At 51.8% G+C, this 17,381-nt stretch overlaps 8 protein-coding genes across 8 annotated transcripts; 4 read left to right on the top strand and 4 right to left on the bottom strand.

Moving 5' to 3' along the window:
- Positions 1 to 392: 392 nt before the first annotated feature.
- Positions 393 to 1,521, bottom strand: Triagg1_2538 (uncharacterized protein; the record flags this gene model as incomplete). Its single annotated transcript, XM_062896730.1, has 2 exons — positions 393 to 1,334; positions 1,411 to 1,521. The coding sequence occupies 2 exons, from the start codon at positions 1,519 to 1,521 to the stop codon at positions 393 to 395; spliced, it is 1,053 nt and encodes a 350-aa protein (XP_062758750.1).
- Positions 1,522 to 2,809: 1,288 nt separating this feature from the next.
- On the top strand, positions 2,810 to 3,997 carry Triagg1_2537 (uncharacterized protein; the record flags this gene model as incomplete). The annotated part of the gene is made up of 2 exons (XM_062896729.1): positions 2,810 to 3,092; positions 3,189 to 3,997. The coding sequence occupies 2 exons, from the start codon at positions 2,810 to 2,812 to the stop codon at positions 3,995 to 3,997; spliced, it is 1,092 nt and encodes a 363-aa protein (XP_062758749.1).
- A 1,921-nt stretch (positions 3,998 to 5,918) lies between these two features.
- On the top strand, positions 5,919 to 6,910 carry Triagg1_2536 (uncharacterized protein; the record flags this gene model as incomplete). The annotated part of the gene is made up of 2 exons (XM_062896728.1): positions 5,919 to 6,008; positions 6,080 to 6,910. 2 exons carry the CDS (start codon positions 5,919 to 5,921, stop codon positions 6,908 to 6,910), a joined length of 921 nt encoding a protein of 306 aa, XP_062758748.1.
- A 566-nt stretch (positions 6,911 to 7,476) lies between these two features.
- Triagg1_2535 (uncharacterized protein) lies at positions 7,477 to 9,372 on the bottom strand (the record flags this gene model as incomplete). Its single annotated transcript, XM_062896727.1, has 1 exon — positions 7,477 to 9,372. One exon carries the CDS (start codon positions 9,370 to 9,372, stop codon positions 7,477 to 7,479), a length of 1,896 nt encoding a protein of 631 aa, XP_062758747.1.
- A 1,102-nt stretch (positions 9,373 to 10,474) lies between these two features.
- On the top strand, positions 10,475 to 11,350 carry Triagg1_2534 (uncharacterized protein; the record flags this gene model as incomplete). Its single annotated transcript, XM_062896726.1, has 1 exon — positions 10,475 to 11,350. The coding sequence occupies one exon, from the start codon at positions 10,475 to 10,477 to the stop codon at positions 11,348 to 11,350; it is 876 nt and encodes a 291-aa protein (XP_062758746.1).
- Positions 11,351 to 13,539: 2,189 nt separating this feature from the next.
- Positions 13,540 to 14,271, top strand: Triagg1_2533 (uncharacterized protein; the record flags this gene model as incomplete). The annotated part of the gene is made up of 1 exon (XM_062896725.1): positions 13,540 to 14,271. The coding sequence occupies one exon, from the start codon at positions 13,540 to 13,542 to the stop codon at positions 14,269 to 14,271; it is 732 nt and encodes a 243-aa protein (XP_062758745.1).
- A 290-nt stretch (positions 14,272 to 14,561) lies between these two features.
- Triagg1_2532 (uncharacterized protein) lies at positions 14,562 to 15,221 on the bottom strand (the record flags this gene model as incomplete). Its single annotated transcript, XM_062896724.1, has 1 exon — positions 14,562 to 15,221. One exon carries the CDS (start codon positions 15,219 to 15,221, stop codon positions 14,562 to 14,564), a length of 660 nt encoding a protein of 219 aa, XP_062758744.1.
- A 710-nt stretch (positions 15,222 to 15,931) lies between these two features.
- On the bottom strand, positions 15,932 to 17,260 carry Triagg1_2531 (uncharacterized protein; the record flags this gene model as incomplete). The annotated part of the gene is made up of 1 exon (XM_062896723.1): positions 15,932 to 17,260. The coding sequence occupies one exon, from the start codon at positions 17,258 to 17,260 to the stop codon at positions 15,932 to 15,934; it is 1,329 nt and encodes a 442-aa protein (XP_062758743.1).
- Positions 17,261 to 17,381: the final 121 nt, after the last annotated feature.

Raw genomic sequence — 17,381 nt, 5'->3', positions numbered from 1 at the left:
ACTCGCAGCATGCATCTTAAGGGAGTAGCTATTCAGCGCCCCCGATTTGCTATTCAGTATCTCATGTCTCAAATTAAAGCTAGTGATAATACCAAGTACTAGAGGAATATGGCTATAATAGCAGATACTAGATAGATGAAAATAGCAATACATAGTCGCGGAAAATAGTGACAGTAGCAGATACTTGGGGAGCTGGGTATCTACTACCTACTATAAGTATAGTAGGTAAGTAAATACCGCGCAGTGCCTATAAACAAAAGACTTTCCTTCGCAGCCTATTTCGACACTTGAACCCCGTGCAGTCGCTGGCAAATAGCCAACTTTGAGTGATGGATAGCCACTCCCATTTAACAGGCATCATCATGAGAGTCATTGTGTTGTAGAGCGAGCATTTAGGTGCTCTTTGTGCCAGCCTTGATAATGGCAAGGCAGGTAGGGATAATAATGACCCAGGACAAAAGAGAAACAAAAGCGAAGATGCCCACAATCTTGGCGTATAGGATAACCACTCGTCGCCAGGCGGCCTTGGAAAAGGTAGACCAAGCATCGGTAATGGTGGCGTAGCCACGTCCACCAACAACCGCGGGCTCAACCTTGCCTTCGAAGGACCGGTCGAAGGGGATGATGGGGTCTTCGTCCTCGGGCAGGAGCGAAGCCTGAATGCGGACGACGACAACGCGGGCGGGGATGATTACGACGACGTACAGCATTGTGCTGAGGAAGATGTACACCGTAGCCTTGATCACATAGGAAATGTCGCCGTCACGAAGAGCGTCGGAGGCACCGCTGGACTTCTTCAAGTTGTCGAGAGTCGGGGCATCGAAGCCAATGAGGACAGCAAGCAGGTAGGGAATCCACTTGTGTACCTGAGTTGCGGCCCAGTAAATCACGATGGCCTTCCAGGTAGCATCAAAGGCGCGCTTGAAAGGAGGCAGGCGGCGCCAAAACCTCCGAGGAGAGGGGTGCGAAATGACAATGTGAACCCAGGCAGTTGCAAACTGAACCAGGACCAAGGAGGCCAGGAGTTCGGCAAAGGGCTTGACAGGTCCCCAAGAGAAGATGGAGGCGACGATGCCCGTGAGGACGCTCTGGGTAAGGGCACACATGAATCCACGCAAGTTGGCCCTGAAACCACCATGCGAGGTCAGAAGTCGGTTGATGGATCGAAGAGAAGAAGTCACTGTTCGGGCGGCGCCATCAGTAGGCTTGGCCGTAGAGCCAACAGTAGCCTCCTCATCGTTGCCTCCGTTGCTAGGAAGGGGTTCGTAGGCAGGAGGATTCTCATCTTCAATAATGGTGAAGACGGGGTAAATGTGGAACAGGGTGTAGTTGACCTACAGGTACATCAAGGTTAGTGGACATGACGTCGATGTCAATCATGTCGATTTCGACGGTGGAGGGGAAACCTACCAGGAGGGAAATAGGTAGCAGAATGAGGACGTTGACAAGAATCAGAGGCCAGCCCCATGCAGGCATGCTGAAGTCCACCTGTTCTCCTCCTTCATAGACTGTCCAAGCCATGGTGATGGATGGCGAAACGGAACCGTCGGGCTATGGGCGAAGTGAAGACTTTCAAACGAGAGACGGATGCGCTGACAAGAAAAGCGTCACGATGGCCACACGCGATGGACTTTTGCTTTGTTTCGCAAGTTCCAAAGAGTACAAAGGAGCGAGGCTAAAGAAGGTTCAATTCGCGCTGATGGTTGGGGGAAAACAAGACGCTTTATAATGGAGGCAAACCAGATTCTCGGTGGGCTGTCAGGAAGGGGTCACCCCAGTTCAAACGGCCTACAACTAGGCAGCACTGCCCTCCACCGCGGGAAGCCCATCCTGTTTCGACAAGCTCGTGTACACCCATTAGTTGATAAGCCCCGGGCTATTGGGAGACGCGGCAAAAGCTTTCGCTTGCTCGTGCCTTTCGGCCATTTCTGCTTCGGGACAATAAGCTACTGTAGTATCGAGGGGCGCCAAACAACGGCCTTTACCCGAAGCAGCGCTGTTGAATTATTTCTTACCAGCGCGCGCGAATCACATCGCTTGCAGAGCCCAGTGCTGGCGTGGAACTTGCATGAGATTGCGTCTCAACTGCCATGGTGTGGATGAGGTACGAGTACATTGCATCATGTTGTCTCGTGAACATTTTATGCAACAAATCCTTTGTTCAACAGCTGCTGCATCGCGGTTGGAATGAGTCGACCCGTGCATCCGCGGAATTTTGGTGTCGTGAATTGAGCGTTGGCGAGTCAGCGTCTCTCGGTGTCCGGCAAGCGCTGCCTATGTAAGTGGGTAAGCTCTTTTGCAGTAATGAAGCGATTGAGAAAATGGAGAAGATGTGAAAAAGAAGAAAAGTCAGCGGCAGTTTCAGGCGCCATATTGCCAACTGGAGTCAATCAATATTGGCGAGCTGTCAGAAGTTCTCAAAGTGCCGAAAACATGGAAGAGGATAGAAATGAAGAAAAGCACGAACAAAGATAAAGAATTGATGTTTGGCCTTGCTCGTACTTGGGCAGGCAATGTCGTGCGTGATTCTTTCCTTTGTTAGCGCTGGCGATTCACGCGGCAGGCGCTGACGACGAGATGCCCCGCCACTTCCCTTGCAAAAGAGCTGAAGTGGGGCGGCATCTTCACCTGTCACTCGGTACTAGGATTTCGAATCGATGTACTTTCCACGAAACTCAGAGTGAGCAGTTACATATAGTACCTCCTATAGGAGCAAGTACCTGGTACCTCTCTTTACTCATCGCCTTTATATCCAATCCCCTTGAGACTCCAAGCTTCCGACATGCCCTGAGACTGCAATTCCAATTCAATGTCAGCGCCATCCATCCCCAATCTTCTCTCTCTCCGGGCCAGAGGCGGTCGGGGCCGAAGCCGAGGCCGGGGGCAAGGACGCGGAGGTTCTGGAGCCGGCGCGGAATCTCGTGCTCCTCGCGGCCAGGCACATGATGCGGTCATCCAGGGAACCGATACGGATGCCGCCGTGTCGAGGTTGAGTGCCGTCGACACGGGCTATCTGAGCGATCCATATGCGCGGTATTTTGTATCTGCTTTTGATGGTCCGCCGGCAAGACGATTCCCCATCATCAACAGAGGTGGGTGTCCCAGCAGCTCTTACTTGGCCGAAGCCCTCTTCGCTTCACATCTTCTCTTTTGATTGGAATAATTTCGTGGCTCACATCCCGCTACAGGAACATATACGCGTACAACAGCTATAGATAACCTCGTTCGCGCGTTTCTTGCAAGAACTGAGGGAGAAGTCACGAGGCAGATAGTATCTCTGGGCGCTGGCACTGATACTAGGCCTTTCCGGCTCTTTAGTCAACAAAGCCGTCCAAAGCTGGTCTATCATGAGATTGACTTCTCAGTAACAAGTGCCAAGAAGCTCAAGACAGTTGAGGCAGTGCCGCCTTTGGCCAGCGTGTTGACGAATCGATCAACAGGTCAACAGGACACAGGTAGCTGGTCAAGCCAGCCGTTGAATGGAGAGTATTTCTGCCACGGGCTAGATATCCGCCGGTTATCACCTGCGGCTACCGAAATCCTACCCGGGCTTCGCACCGACGTCCCTACTCTCATCCTCTCGGAATGCTGTCTCTGCTATCTCTCTCAGGAGGAATCAGAGGGTGTGCTTGAGTATTTCTCGTCTCGGATACCCAATATTTCCGTCGTAATCTACGAGCCGATCCACCTTGGAGATCCATTTAGTGATACCATGGTATCAAACTTGGCAGCGCGGAATATTCACATGCCTAGCCTCGAGCGCCGCAGAAACGAAGCAGACGAAGCGGCTCGGCTTAAGCGAATAGGGTTTGAGACCACCCGTCAATTGACGATTGATCGCTTGTGGAGCAAGTGGGTGGATGCCGAAGAGAAGGAGAGAGTTGACAGGCTTGAAGGACTTGATGAAGTCGAAGAGTGGCAACTACTTGCCGGGCACTATGTTGTGGTATGGAGCTTTAGGGGAGACGGATTCGAGGGGTGGAGAGGCATTGAATAAAGGCAATTGCCGTGCAGCGATATACTTGATTTAGTGATTCCCGAGCTTCATCTTCACTGCATCGCCATGGAACCTTTGTTAATTGCGGAGAGAGATAGATTCTGCAGATTAGCCTTGCTTGGTTGTTTGCTATGCGCCATTTCTCGCTTATCGGGAGCCTTGCAGGCTGCATACATATCGTTGAAGATTAGTGTCGTGCTGTGCCGTAGGGATGGCTTGAACATCCATAATTGGACTCGGTAGATTGAATCTCGCCCAACGTACGACGTCTGTCTTGGGACTCATCTTGAACCCGGAGCTGGCCATGTTTAGGCTTCGCACATCGCAAAGAATCTCCATTAGGTACTGTCTGAACTTTGGAGGATCATCTTCATACATCGCTGGTGTGATACAACTGGGGGTCATCACTACCTACTAAGGCAGACAACCGACAGCCTTTTTTTTATACCACAACGCCCTGCAGCAATTCTCTGCATCAGCAAAGAGCACGATCTTTGCCTGTAACACACAGAAACACCATCTAGACAACACATTCCACCCCTTTCTTAGCAGTGAGACACTGCAATGTAAGTCCCAGGTGCTGGTATCACTCACGTGATCATGTGAGATAAGCCGGAGTGTGTCTAGCACGCAACAACGCTGCTTCAGGGGGTGCAGTTAGCATGCTTTACTGCTAACGACAACTGACTCTCTGTCGCGTTTAAGCCTCTCATTTCTCAACCTCAATTCTTTTCCTCCAGCATTGCTTCATCCCTTCATTTTCTTGGAATCCGTTTGCTCGAAGCCGCTCTGCAGTGATTATATTCAATTGCCCGCCTTCGCCCCCCCTCTTTATATCTTCCTTTGACGCCCCGGAATGAAGAATCCTTTATAGCCGACGACCCCATCAATTTCGGTGCGATTTTGCGGCCGGCGGTGGCATATCAATTCCTTGCGAGGCCGCGCATATTTTACGGGTTGTTCACTCGAAAGATTTGCATTTCTCTGCTCATACACCCGGTTCCTATACAAGACCAAATCCTACGGCGCTTAGGGGGGGTTGCAAGGGCGCAAGGCTGGGCGTCGCATTCAAGGGAGAGAGGCTGGTGCCTTGGGACGCGCGCTGGCTTACAGGTTGCGACCTGATCCTCACAGAAAGAGAAGGAAATCGTTCGATTGGGAACCGCTGCAAAGATGGCCGAGTCAAGTATTGCAAAGGCGTATAAATATCGCCAGGAGATTAGTCAGGTAAGATGCCGCTTTCATTCATACTTTGCCGGGCTGTTTCGAGAAGCAATGAGCCTCAGAAGTCTGAGATGAGCTCACCACCTATGAAGCACTTCATGATGAGCATGTACGCTTTACCATCGCCTCGCCTATCATTGCAACCGGACAATACCGCTTCAACATGAGATCTGCCGTCTCTTTTCATGCATATTACACCCTTGATTGAGTGTATCCGCTTGGTTATCGCAGTTACTAGCTACGGGCAACTAGGGAAAGGGGGCCATTCGAAGTGTGCATCTCGTTGCTCTCTTCTTAGGAAGCAACTCAACTTCACCTACAACACTCATGACAACTAAGTGCTATGAGGATCTCATGGCAAACGCCCTCGGCCAACCACATTGCCCAACACCTGGCAATGCCGGCCTTGCGGCTCCATCGCACCGCTGCCAAGTGGCAAGCTCAGCCAATTTGATTCAACACATATTGCGCACAACTCCAGCTGAAAATTTGCCTTGTCCACATCTCACTTTGCTCTCTACGTATCCATCACTTGCTCTTCACTTCCCTCATCTTCCCTGAGGCATTCTCGCCTCGCCGCTCCCTCATCATGCCATTCAGTGAATACATATACGTCAATGGGTGCAGATATCGGATGAGAACCGGATCTCTTTCTCGCCTTTCCAGACGCGCGATAAGGATTGACACTTTTCGACAGATGATGTACGTCTCTGGCGAAACTGCAGAACCCTCCGTCGAAACCACAGGCATCATTGAAGATATCGTCCGGCAACAGGTCATTGAACTGGTATGCTTCTCTTTCTCTTTTCACTTCATCAGCTCATTCAACTCAACATAACCTCTCTCTCTCTCTCTCAGCTTCGAAATTGCACCGAGCTCGCCGCCCGGCGTGGCTCAAAGTCCATCAGCACCAACGACCTCATCTTCCAAATCCGCCACGATCACGCCAAAGTATCCCGCCTCCGCACATTTCTCTCCTGGAAGGACGTTCGTAAAAACGTCAAGGACTCTGACGACAAGGGCGCCGACGCAGACATTGCCGCCGGTGACGATGCAGTCGGCGGCGTGGTCCCTGGAGGCCCCGTCGACGAAGCGGCCAAGAAGAACAAGAAAGCCAAGGTCGGCCTCCCCTGGGATCCGTCATCCTTCTACTCAGTCGAGGTCCCCGAGCGCGACGACGAAGAGGACGAAGAGGAGGAGGAGATGAACTACATCACGCTTCAGCGGCTGCGCAAGGCCGACGAGCGCACAAAGGCCATGACCCGCGAGGAATACGTGACGTGGTCGGAATACCGTCAGGCATCCTTCACCTGGCGCAAGGGCAAGCGTTTCCGCGAGTGGGCCGGCTTTGGCGTCGTCACGGACAGCAAGCCGTCGGACGACATCGTCGACATCCTCGGCTTCCTCACCTTTGAAATGGTCCAGACCCTGACCGAGGTCGCGCTCAAGGTCAAGGAGCAGGAAGACATCTCGCGCGCCCAGACCGGCGCCTCCACGGGCGATTCCGGCCCGAACAAGAAGCGCAAGCACCAGCAGGGCCTCTTCGACCCCCCCAGCGAAGGCCGTTCGCCAATCGAGCCCAGACACGTTCAAGAGGGCTTCCGCCGGTTTCAGCAGAGGCCCAAGAAAACGCGTGCTATGCTCAACGGCACGAGGTTGGCACAGCATACGACCCTTAACATTATTTAACTTGGGTTTCTTCTTTTCCCTTCTTCCTCTCTTCCGCCTCTTTCTCTTTGTTTTCATCTACTTTTCTCTTGTGTTCCCTTGACGCTCCAATGTCGGTTTCCCGTTTGGTCTCCTGTTTCTGGATTTGTGTTTTCTGGTTTTCTGTTTCAACACGGAGTTTTGAGTTCCACCACCAGTATATATATATATACACGCATTCGCAGTCAAAGGTCAAAAATTGCCTTGGCCATTGAGAAGTAACGAAACGGGGGGATTGGCTACTACTAGAGAGCCGAGACTTATGGATATTCACAATCTCGACCTTTTTTTTGGCCTTTTGGTCTAATGATGGCACGTTTTGAGCTGTTTCATTTTTTTTGTCAAGATTTATATAGCTGGCTCGTTGTTTGTCTCGTCTTCTATTAGGGACGGCAACATTTGATCAATTCATTGTATGATATCTGTATTCAAAAATGCGCTTCGTGGAAAGCCTAGCGCTCAGCCGTGACCTCCAAGATACAATCCCCTGCAACGTAGATTCCACAGTCCCCATTAGTAGATGCCGTCCGTCGTCTCTTGCTTTACTTTCACTGAGCTTTGGCTTTGGACAAAGGTCCCCAGTCTGGTCGAGGGTTCATTTGGTATCGCACAAGTTTCTGGGCATCCCGCAGGCGACCCAGTCGCGCGAGATCCTCGTCGAATACCAACGTTTTCCTCAGCTCCAGTTCGTTCGGGCTTGAAACTTGCTCATTGGGCTTTTCTGCCGCCTCTGCGCTTCGAGGCTCTTCATCTGCCTGGATATCGTCCATGTTGCTATCAGGCCCCTCGGGTGCGCCGTCTTCTCTACCAACTAGCCCGGCAGAATGTAGAATCTTCCAGCCAGGCATCAATGGTGTAAACTTTGACGCTTTGATAGGGGATTTTTGACGGATCCATTCTGTTATGATCCACCAAATCGTAGACCAAGGGGCATCCGTCTTGACGCTGCCCGGTCGGCAGTGGCTTCGCCCAACCTGATAACCAAGATGTATCAGAGCGCCACGGAACATGTCATCGCTGGGGGCAGCACAAGAAACTACAGTTGCTAGCTTGGAGGGGATAACAAAGAAGGGAGAGTGGTCAATTTCCGCATGTTGAGCGTCCCTGGGGCTCACAGTGGGATCGGCTTCGGGTCCCGGAATAATCTCCTCCAAGGCCGTTCGTAGCATGCCTTCTAACCTTGGGAGAGTACCATAGACTTCTGGCGAGGCGCTGGGGATTTGATCGAGAAGCTTTTGGATGAAATCCGCCGAGTGGATGTGACCTCCGTACATCGGACCATTGACATGCATCACATGGCCGCAGTGCTGGCAATGTCTATCAACTGTTGGTCCTGCCGCCGTGCCGTGCTTATAAAACGACCCGCTGCCTTTCTTGTTAGGCGTTGGCCTGCTTCTCAACAGATATTGGGTCTCAAAGGCAGAACATCCGTGGTCGCAGCTGTATACCACCATGGTTTTGGATCCCAGGAATTTCACGGCCTGTGGTGATCTGGTGACCCTTATGAAAACTTTTGTGTAGAAATCGATGGAAAGAGAGAGCAGGGGTTCGATGGCCAGACCATATCGGGCGCCAGAAGTCGCAACAGCATTCAGAATCAGCCGCAAGCCAGCTTCATGAGAATGCATTCCCTTGATAGGGGTACCGCCGTACAGGGCAAACGTCTTTTCGCAGTAGCTATGGCCCGCCCAAACAGCACTATCGGTGCAGGTGATGCAAAGCAGGCCTCCGTCATCTCTAACGGATTGTAATGCGGCGTCGAAAAAGGGTGCTGCAGTGCCGTACGGATCTAGGTCGATGACATCAAATTTGTGAGACTTGGAGGGATTCCCGTGGCGATCCCTCTTAGACAGGCCATCTGCGATTGCGCGGTACATGTGCGCAAGAGCATCTTCATTCGTTACTGAGATTATATCGTCGAGACCGTTGTGATTCACGTTGAGCTTGATAGACTCGGCCGCCGACTTGGAGAGGTCGTTTGCGTTTATAGAGGTGACAAAGGGGAGTTCATGGCCATACCGCAGCGCTCTTAATCCAGATGCTGACAAGGCATCCAATATCCTGAACGTCGATTTGTGACCCTTGTGCTCATCTACAGCTTCAGTAGCCACGTCTGGCGCCACGTCCGCCGTCGCTTCTGTCTCGATTGAATTGTTGCCGTCATCCTTCTCGTCTCGCTTTCGCTTCTTGCCGTGCTTATTCGACCTTGCCAGAATCTTCTCTTTCCTTTTCGCCAATATGTCTTCTCCATAAGTTTTGATGGCAAGAACAGACAGGTCTCGGTTGTACTGCTGGATGGGATTGTAAAACACCTGCTGCACTTCTCCTCGGTCCTCTCCAATCTTGGCACCCTGAGGCACCAAGATGGTTGCCTTGCCTTCTTTGACCACGCGGAACTGCTTCCCATCCTTCTCCACGGTTTCAACTTCGACGGTGCCTGCCATTGGCGCAATTGAAGAAGAGCAATTTGGAGAGTTTCTGCTGATAAGGCGCCGGGTTGTGCGTGTCTTGACTTTTGGGGCAATGCTACCGCAGGGACTGGCTGGCCTCACTGTTCCCGGAAGACACAGCAGAAGCTTTAGCGAAGAAGTGCAGCGAAACATGCAATATCCAACTGCACCTTTGGGCAACAAACTGTTTGCAATGCTGATGCCTGAGAAAAGCTTCAAGTCTGCAAAGCTCTGGAACCCACAATTTTTTGATATTCTGCCACATGCTTGAGGGCGGTGAAACAGCCGGCCCCACTACCCAAATCTGGCTGTACATGCCTCAATGGCTGTTGTTTCCTGTGTGCTTCAATAGCAGCATGTGATGCTCATCTCAAACAGTTTATTTATTTTGCCAACATGAAGGTTTACAACATGAATATTCATCTGGTCGAGCCCCATGTATTCGGGAGAACAAAAAACTCAGCTGTTGGGTGAATTTCCTGTTATCAAACGGTACATGCCTAATCTCACCATGTTCAGCACACTTACATGTGACACCCATCATCATGTATAGGTACCAGATGTCTTCAAAGTTCAATCTTCACCACGCATGTGATGCCCGCTCTTGGAGTCTTCGGTCAACGCTCCAAGTGGTCTGTCTGCCCTTCCATACATATCAAGATGCTCTTCTCTACTGCTTCTCGTATTGCCCGATGGTACTTAATCGCCAATGGAAAAGCTGATGTCATGTCTTCGCTTATTCTCGTCTCGCCATGTGCCAAAGCAGCTTGATGCGCAGGTACTTCTGCTGCTTTTTCAAGGCCAGGTAAGAGCTTTTGCAGATGTTGAGCCCAGCACGCTCTTTGCCTCTTTCTTTCCGCTGATCCAGACGAAGAATTAGCCGACATGGACGAAATTACTTTTCTCTCTCTCTCTCTCTCTCTCTCTCTGTCTCTGGAGCCATGGCTCTTCACCTCCATCGTCTTTTCATCTTCGCCTGTGCTTCATCCACGGAGGCCTTGGTATTGCTCGAGCCAGCCCAGTGTCCAACCCAGCAAACCGCAGCCTCAGAATCCTGTCGTTAGTCCTTCAATCGTGGCAGCATCTCCAGCCCATCATGTCCAAGCCGGCAAAGGGAAATCCAAGCACCGAAGCTCCTACGCTTCCTCCTCTTTCCGTAGGGAACAAGAGCCCTCCTGTGCCGCCTACGTCTTCTCATGTAGATCCTACCAAGCCTCCGGCCCCGGCGCCCAGTGGCCCTCCCAAGGACTCTTCGCCGCCCAAGCCTCACAGGTCTCCAGAAGATCAGCATCACCACCAGACACCTCGTCATAGGTTCCTTACACCTCACGAATGGGGCGTCGTTGCTCACGGAATAGGCGGCATTCGTGATCGGGAGCAGCACGTGCCAATTCATCCAACCAGCTGGGTCTGGCCACCCAGGGGCATGCCTCGGGGTTTGTACAAGGACACTGTGACTCAGCGCACCAAGTTCTTCTATCTACACCACGCGTCTAGTGGCATCAGATGGATCTTGATGCTGCTGCAGCTCTTCATTGGGGCGACGCTCACGGCTCTTGGCTCCATGTCTTTCTCGCAAGGTACTCCCATCACGATTCTGGGAGCTGCAAACACTGTCATCGCTGGCCTCCTTGCGTTTTTGCAGAACAGCGGATTGCCTGATCGATATCGGTACGACAAATGCGAGTTTGAAGCACTGGAAGACCACATCAAGGAAATCCTCGATTCTGGCATTGCTCCAGCGGACCAAACTGCTGACCGGATTCTCGCGGAGTGCTTCGATTTGTACCAAGACGCCAAGGCAACGGTGTCTGCCAATTTGCCGGCCAACTACATGCCTCGAAATGCCCAGCAAGCAGGCCAAAGATCCGGAGTTCCGGTCCAGGCGAGCCTGAATCCCGCCATGTCGAAGCAACTCGCTCCGCCATTTCCTGGAAGAGACGATGTTGACACTTCACCCGGTGAAAAATAATGTCTAATGCTAATTGATTCGGTGTGGCACATGTACGGTCACCACCTTTGATTTCCCTCTCGTCAAGATTGTCTTTGTCATTTATAGATCCATCTTTCCAAAGATGAATGGCACGGTTTACATCATATACCACCGGCGCTTATTCGACTCAAACATCTTCAACACTTTGCAAACATTATACTGCGGCTATTGCTCTGGGAGGCGAGATTTGAGTCAGGTCAACGGTACTTGGCATGGAGATGGATTGAGGATCATGAGCGTCCCTTCGTTGCATCATTTGACTTTGTGTTGTGGAGGTTGTGTTTAATTCTATGTATCGGGTGGGGGGGGATTTTGGCCTGTTTTTTTCTGACAGAAATTGTTGTAATTGATTGTCCTAATTGTTCGTGTTCAAGCTTCATAGATAAACATAGTCATTAGACGTCTCGCCTCATCTCGCCAGCTTTTGCCATCCCGTGGCCCGTTAAATGACATGAGACGTCCAGCATGTTTAACATAAGATGATGGAGTGTAGTCTGTGCCCTGTTCCCCAAATTGCGCCTTCGGCATGGTGTCGGTTAGCCCTGGCCTCGCCTATATAGAAAAGTCCGTCTTGTGCCACACCATCTCCAGTCTCGCGAAGCAAGAAAGTAGAGTCGGCTGTACAGGCGTCTGAAATCCCAGCCCAGGTCTTTGTGGTGGTTTCTCTAGTACAGACAAGGTCACCAGGGTGTGCGTGTGACGGTCCTATTCCGATTGCAGGCCGGTCAGAGGTGCTGATGGACTTGGATTTATCGTTGCTTGATGTCGGTCGCCCAGGCTTGGGTGATAATAGAAAAAGTCGACGGCCTTCCATGGTGCGTTTAAGCAACGTGAAGAACTTGTCGTCTTGAGAATATTCCGACCCTTTCAGTACCATCTCCGTGAATTCCGAATACCCTTTGAAGTAGTACATTTGCCAGTCATAATTGGCAACTGCTTTGGACCACTCGTCTTTTATGTGGTCTTGGAAGAAGATCATTCCGAGCTGGTGTATCAAGAGCTCCCGAGTTGCTGTCGTAGCCCATCCGAGTAAGAGATACCAAATTTCTTTAATCCAGTCCATGATGGCGTTCGGAGAGGCATTGAGAGGAAATGGATTTGAGATTTTCTCAATTGATCCATGGATCATATACCCAGGATCGCCCTGCTTCTTTCGGAACTGAATGTGTAGAGCCTTCGAGTCAGCATCAAGTAACACTTTGGGTTAACCCTCGAGATTCCACCCCCCTGAGAGCGTCTACCTAACCACTGGTAGCCTCCAGTCGGGAACCCAAGAGGAGAGTCCGCCTAAACGCGATCCGTCTGCCCTAAGATCGGTGTGTTTGAGAAGATCTCGATAGTCGAAACAGCGAAAGTTTGGGTTGAGGACGACCCCTTGCACAATTCAGCGTCGACCAAACCAGGATAGGCGAACAAGGGACTCCAAGTCTTCCCGGATGATGCTCTCATCGTCTTGATGATCGATTTGGCGAGAAAATGCATCAACAGCCTCCATTGACGATGAGCCGCGAGCATCAATGCCCAACCAGACCAAGACGCCTGAACAACGCCTATATATCTCAGTCATGAGAGGGATTTGTTTCGCTTTGTCGTCGTCATCTTGCTGGTTGATGCAGATGGCATCGACCCAAAGACGCCGCACGTTGAGTTTAGATCGAAAGCGTAGCAGAGCATCGCGCAGATTTGGGGTGATGTGTATTACGAACTCGTCATCAAGAATGAGTGGTTGTGTGAACTCGGGTTTACCCCAGGTACATGATAGGGCTTCATAGAATGGATCAGATTCTATATCAATCTCACACAGCGTACTTTCTGGATACGACTAACGCCATTACACACTATCACGAAATGGTTTGCGTTGGCCAACATAGTCATATACTTCAAGGTGTCAACGACATGCGTAGGATCCCCGGGCTTTTGGGCAACCGGCGGATACGTGACAGGATTAGTACTCGAGTGGCTGTATGATGTTTGCCTGATAACGGCATTTGTATCTTCTTTGAATAAGGCCTGGAAGATGAACTTGAAAATTCCAACGACTTTGTTTTGGATATGGCTTAGCATCACAACGTAAGTCTCATAGGCTCAACGGGTACAGGTGTATGTGGAAGCTTGTATACCACGTACTGACAAGGTGATTTAGCTATGCATTTATTTGCTATTGCTTGATGTCATTGCATGTGGAGCGAGTTGAAAAATCGAGCCTAGGTGAAATATTCGGAGATCCGACAACTTCACTTGGCATTGCGGTTCTCTTCATCTATGTGCTCTGGACGATGGCTTCGTTGCTAAATCTAGATGTCTGGCCGATCGTCACCTCGTTCATTCAATATCTAATCCTCGTGCCATTTCTCGTCAACGTCTCTGACGTGTTTGCCTTTTGCCACACGTTCAACCTAAGAAACCTGGTGGCCGACGCCGAGCCGGTCCTCGAACTGCCCAAGGTCGAGACCCAGAACGGCAAGGGCAGAATGGATGCACTCAACGACGAGAGGCTCGAAGCACAATACGAGCAGCAGATGAACATTATGAGGCAACGAAGATTTCTACTGGTGCAAAAGATGCCTTGGCCGCTGCAGATGGCGGAGAGGCCGCAGAACGCAGCGCGGATGTTTGAAGCCCTTCTTGTGATTGCTTGGACGACTACGAATTCCATGCTGGTATTTCTTGTTCTGGGTATAGCAGATGTCAGAGGCTTGTACTTGGCCGAGCCACGGGAAGTCCTAAAGAGCAAGGGGATGCACTATATCGCCGGTGTTGTGTGGGTGCTTGCAGGGCTGACTGTAGTTCAAGTGATTGGAGCTGCGCTCAACAGAGTGATGACTATCGGGAGAGGTTATCGGCGGTATCACTATGATGGGGGAAATAAAGACGACTCTGAGTTTATGAGTGTTACATAGATGTCCACGTGCTATATTCCTCTATTACTTCTTGATGCTTTCATCTTGGGACTTTGATGCTTACACGACGGATATATGGCTTGTAGTGCTTCATGGTAGAACAAAGTTGCATGACGTGAGTGTGAACATAGTTTCAACCTCTGCAAGGCATGCTATATATGGTGATATTCTCTTGAGCGGCTGGAGTCTCAGACTCAAGACAATGGAGGAAATTCATGGGAGGCAGACTTCGCCTTGTCATCCACGTACATTTTATCGTGTTTAATATAGTGTGTGTACTTGTATATACCTCAGTTGGTGCCAATGCTCCCCCAGTCTTCTTTTGAGAGCTCATAGTATATCTCATTCTTGTCCGCGTCAAACTCTGCAGGTCTCGATATCCCCTTCCCCGCCAACCCAAGCTTGTCATTCAAAAGCTTCACCATCGGGCCGTTCTCTTCCAGCGTCGTGATCGTAACCAAATCAAGCTGAGGCCCTCCCTCAACGGCCGGCAAAAACGCCCAGTTGATCGCCATCTTCATCGCTTCCACGCCGTAACCCTGCCGCTTATACGCCGGATCCAACATGGCGCCCACGTCGCCAGCCCGAATCGTCCGCCCGCCTCGCTCCCAGTCTTTGATCGCTCCAAAGCCTCCCAGACCAATCACAGTCTCGCCGTTTCCGTCTTCTGATTGGAGCACTAGCATCATGTTCACGCGGCTCGGTCCGCTCATGACATTTCCTTGCGCGTCAATGATGGTGGGCTTGCTTGCCGATTCCCTCATGCGGGAGATGCTTGATTCCGCAGTTGCGATGTCCATGTCCTTGCCGTGAGGATCGGACTTGTTTGACGGTGAAGACAGAATGGACGAAAAGGCCGAGGCATCGGAAGGCTGGATGGTCCGTAGGAAGAGGAGGGGGTTGGAGGGGGAGGGGATGGTGGTGTTGAGGTGAGAGATTTCACGAGACATGGCGGCTTGGTCAAAGAAAGCAAGGATGATATATGAGTGTCAGTGAGAAGGGGTGAATAGAATTGAAGAGGTCAAGTATGCAGTCTCTGGGTGGGATGCTTGTTTACAGCACTTCACGTCGATACTTGTAATCTTCAAGAACCAGTCGAGGGACATGTGGACTATTATTAGTGTACGAAGCTAGCAGCAGCGGTAGTGATCCTCTAGAAATTTTATCATCAATCTGATACATGTGCCTACCAATGCAACTAATGTTCATGCACCCGTCCCAGAAATGATGCTAAGAATCTCTGCAGATAGCCGTTTTTTATCCTGCATGGTGAGTCAGAAGTAGAGAGAGCCTTGTTCAAAAGTTCGTCTTTGTTTGGACATGATCTTCCCGAAACGGTAATCCGTGGACAAAAAGATGGTGCTCTGGTGACTCATAATAGGTATGGAGTAGATACTAAGGGAGAGCTGTCTACAGAAAAAATCGGTCAATTATATGGATGAGCAACAAGCTGAATTTCGACATCGCTTGTTTTATTGTGTGGAGTCTAATCCAAGGCAAAGTAAATGCACCGTAATTACGCAGACTAAAGTTTCGCGATCCCGGTATAATAAGTATACATATGCTTCCATCACGCTTCAAGTAAAAGCCGTACACCATGTCCCATTTCCAGTAATGCCCTTCGTATAATCTTGACATCATCACTCAATCAATCAATCAATCAATCAGCCGACAAAGGCGCTGGGCTGGCTCTTTTGCTCGTGCTTCGTAGCGTCCGCCCGCTGCTGCCGTCCGTCTCCGTATCAACCGTCACGCTGCTCTCCCTAGACAGCCGGGATGGGATATCGGGCGTCACAGACCGAGAGTCGGTGCCGGGCCTCTTCACCTTTGATATGGACCCCGGCTTCCGGCGCTTCTCCGCAGCAGGAGCCTGCTTGCGCGGTGTCGTTTGGCCATCGCTGTCAAAGACCAACGGCGTCTGGCTTCTCGAGGAGCTCACCGAGGAGCGGCGCACGCTGCTGTTCCTACGCTTGCGTTCCGCGCTCGCCAGGCGGTGATGGGGCATCTTTTGAGGTTCGCGACGGATGCGAGGCTGCGGATTCTGGCGCCAGGGGAGCCACCACAGCCAACCGTATTGATCCTTTGCGACTTTCCGGTCATGCTCCTTGACCTTTTGCCGAAGCAACCGCCGACGCTCATTCTCCCTCTCCCAGTATTCGGTGCGGTAAAGCTCCCAGTTCTCTCGAAAAGTAGGCGAGAAGGGCTTCGGCAGAAGCAGCAGTTTGACGTAGTCTCCCCCAGGCGCCAAATCCTCTTCATGGCCGCCAAGCTCGTCATCATCGGGGGGGAGGACTAGCGTGGGATGGTTGTCGCTTGTGAGCTGGAGCTCCTTCTCGACCTGGCGCAGCAGCTGCGGCTCGACAAGGCGGTATGAGGAACTGGCGGTATGCGAAAAGAGGCCGTACGTCAGGAAGAAGCCTATGGTCGACAGCGCCTCGGCCCACCACGTCTGCCTGATAATGACCAGCTTGCAGTTGAAGCCGCGCAGGCCTCGGTTGGAGATGGCGAACCAGCGGCGTGGCCACCGGATGCCGCGATCCCAGATGCCCGTTGCCCAGACAAGGGCGGCGGTGATGATGCCACCCATGAAGCACACCTTTTGCGCGCCTTCGACCGCCCAGTATATGGACCCTCCCACGCCACGGCCGTCCTCTCGCGGCGCAAAGTACAGCTTGTAACCAAAGAAGGCGACCCAGAGCGTCAGGATGGCGAGGAAGAAGGTGTGGTGGCGCTTGCGGGCGCGCAGCTCGAGGAACTGGGCGCGCATCGAGGCCTCGAGGATCAAGAGGTTGAGATAGATCATGGAAGGGGAGCTGGGCGTGTGATGCAGCGGGTCGCCAGGCTTGCCAGCGCCGGGCGAGAAGGGGCTTGCGCCGGAGCCGGGTTTGGCATTGCCATCGTCGTTGCCATCGCCATCGCCATCGCCATCGCTGGCAGCGGCCTCGGCAATTGGGGCGCCCTTGACGATGCTGTCGAGGTCGTCGGCCATGGTTTGCGGTGCGGGCAGCCGCCGACTCGGGCTCGGGGCTCAAGCTGGGGCTCGGCTCGGGGGCTCGTGGAAGGCGGCGTGAGTTCGCGGAGGGGGGGGGGGGGGGGGGGGGGGGCCGGGG

The sequence above is a fragment of the Trichoderma aggressivum genome (genome assembly GCF_033847375.1).
Source record: "Trichoderma aggressivum f. europaeum strain CBS 100526 chromosome Unknown scaffold_006, whole genome shotgun sequence".
NCBI classification, from domain to species: Eukaryota; Fungi; Ascomycota; class Sordariomycetes; order Hypocreales; family Hypocreaceae; genus Trichoderma; species Trichoderma aggressivum.
This window is presented reverse-complemented; position numbering and strand designations above follow the sequence as displayed.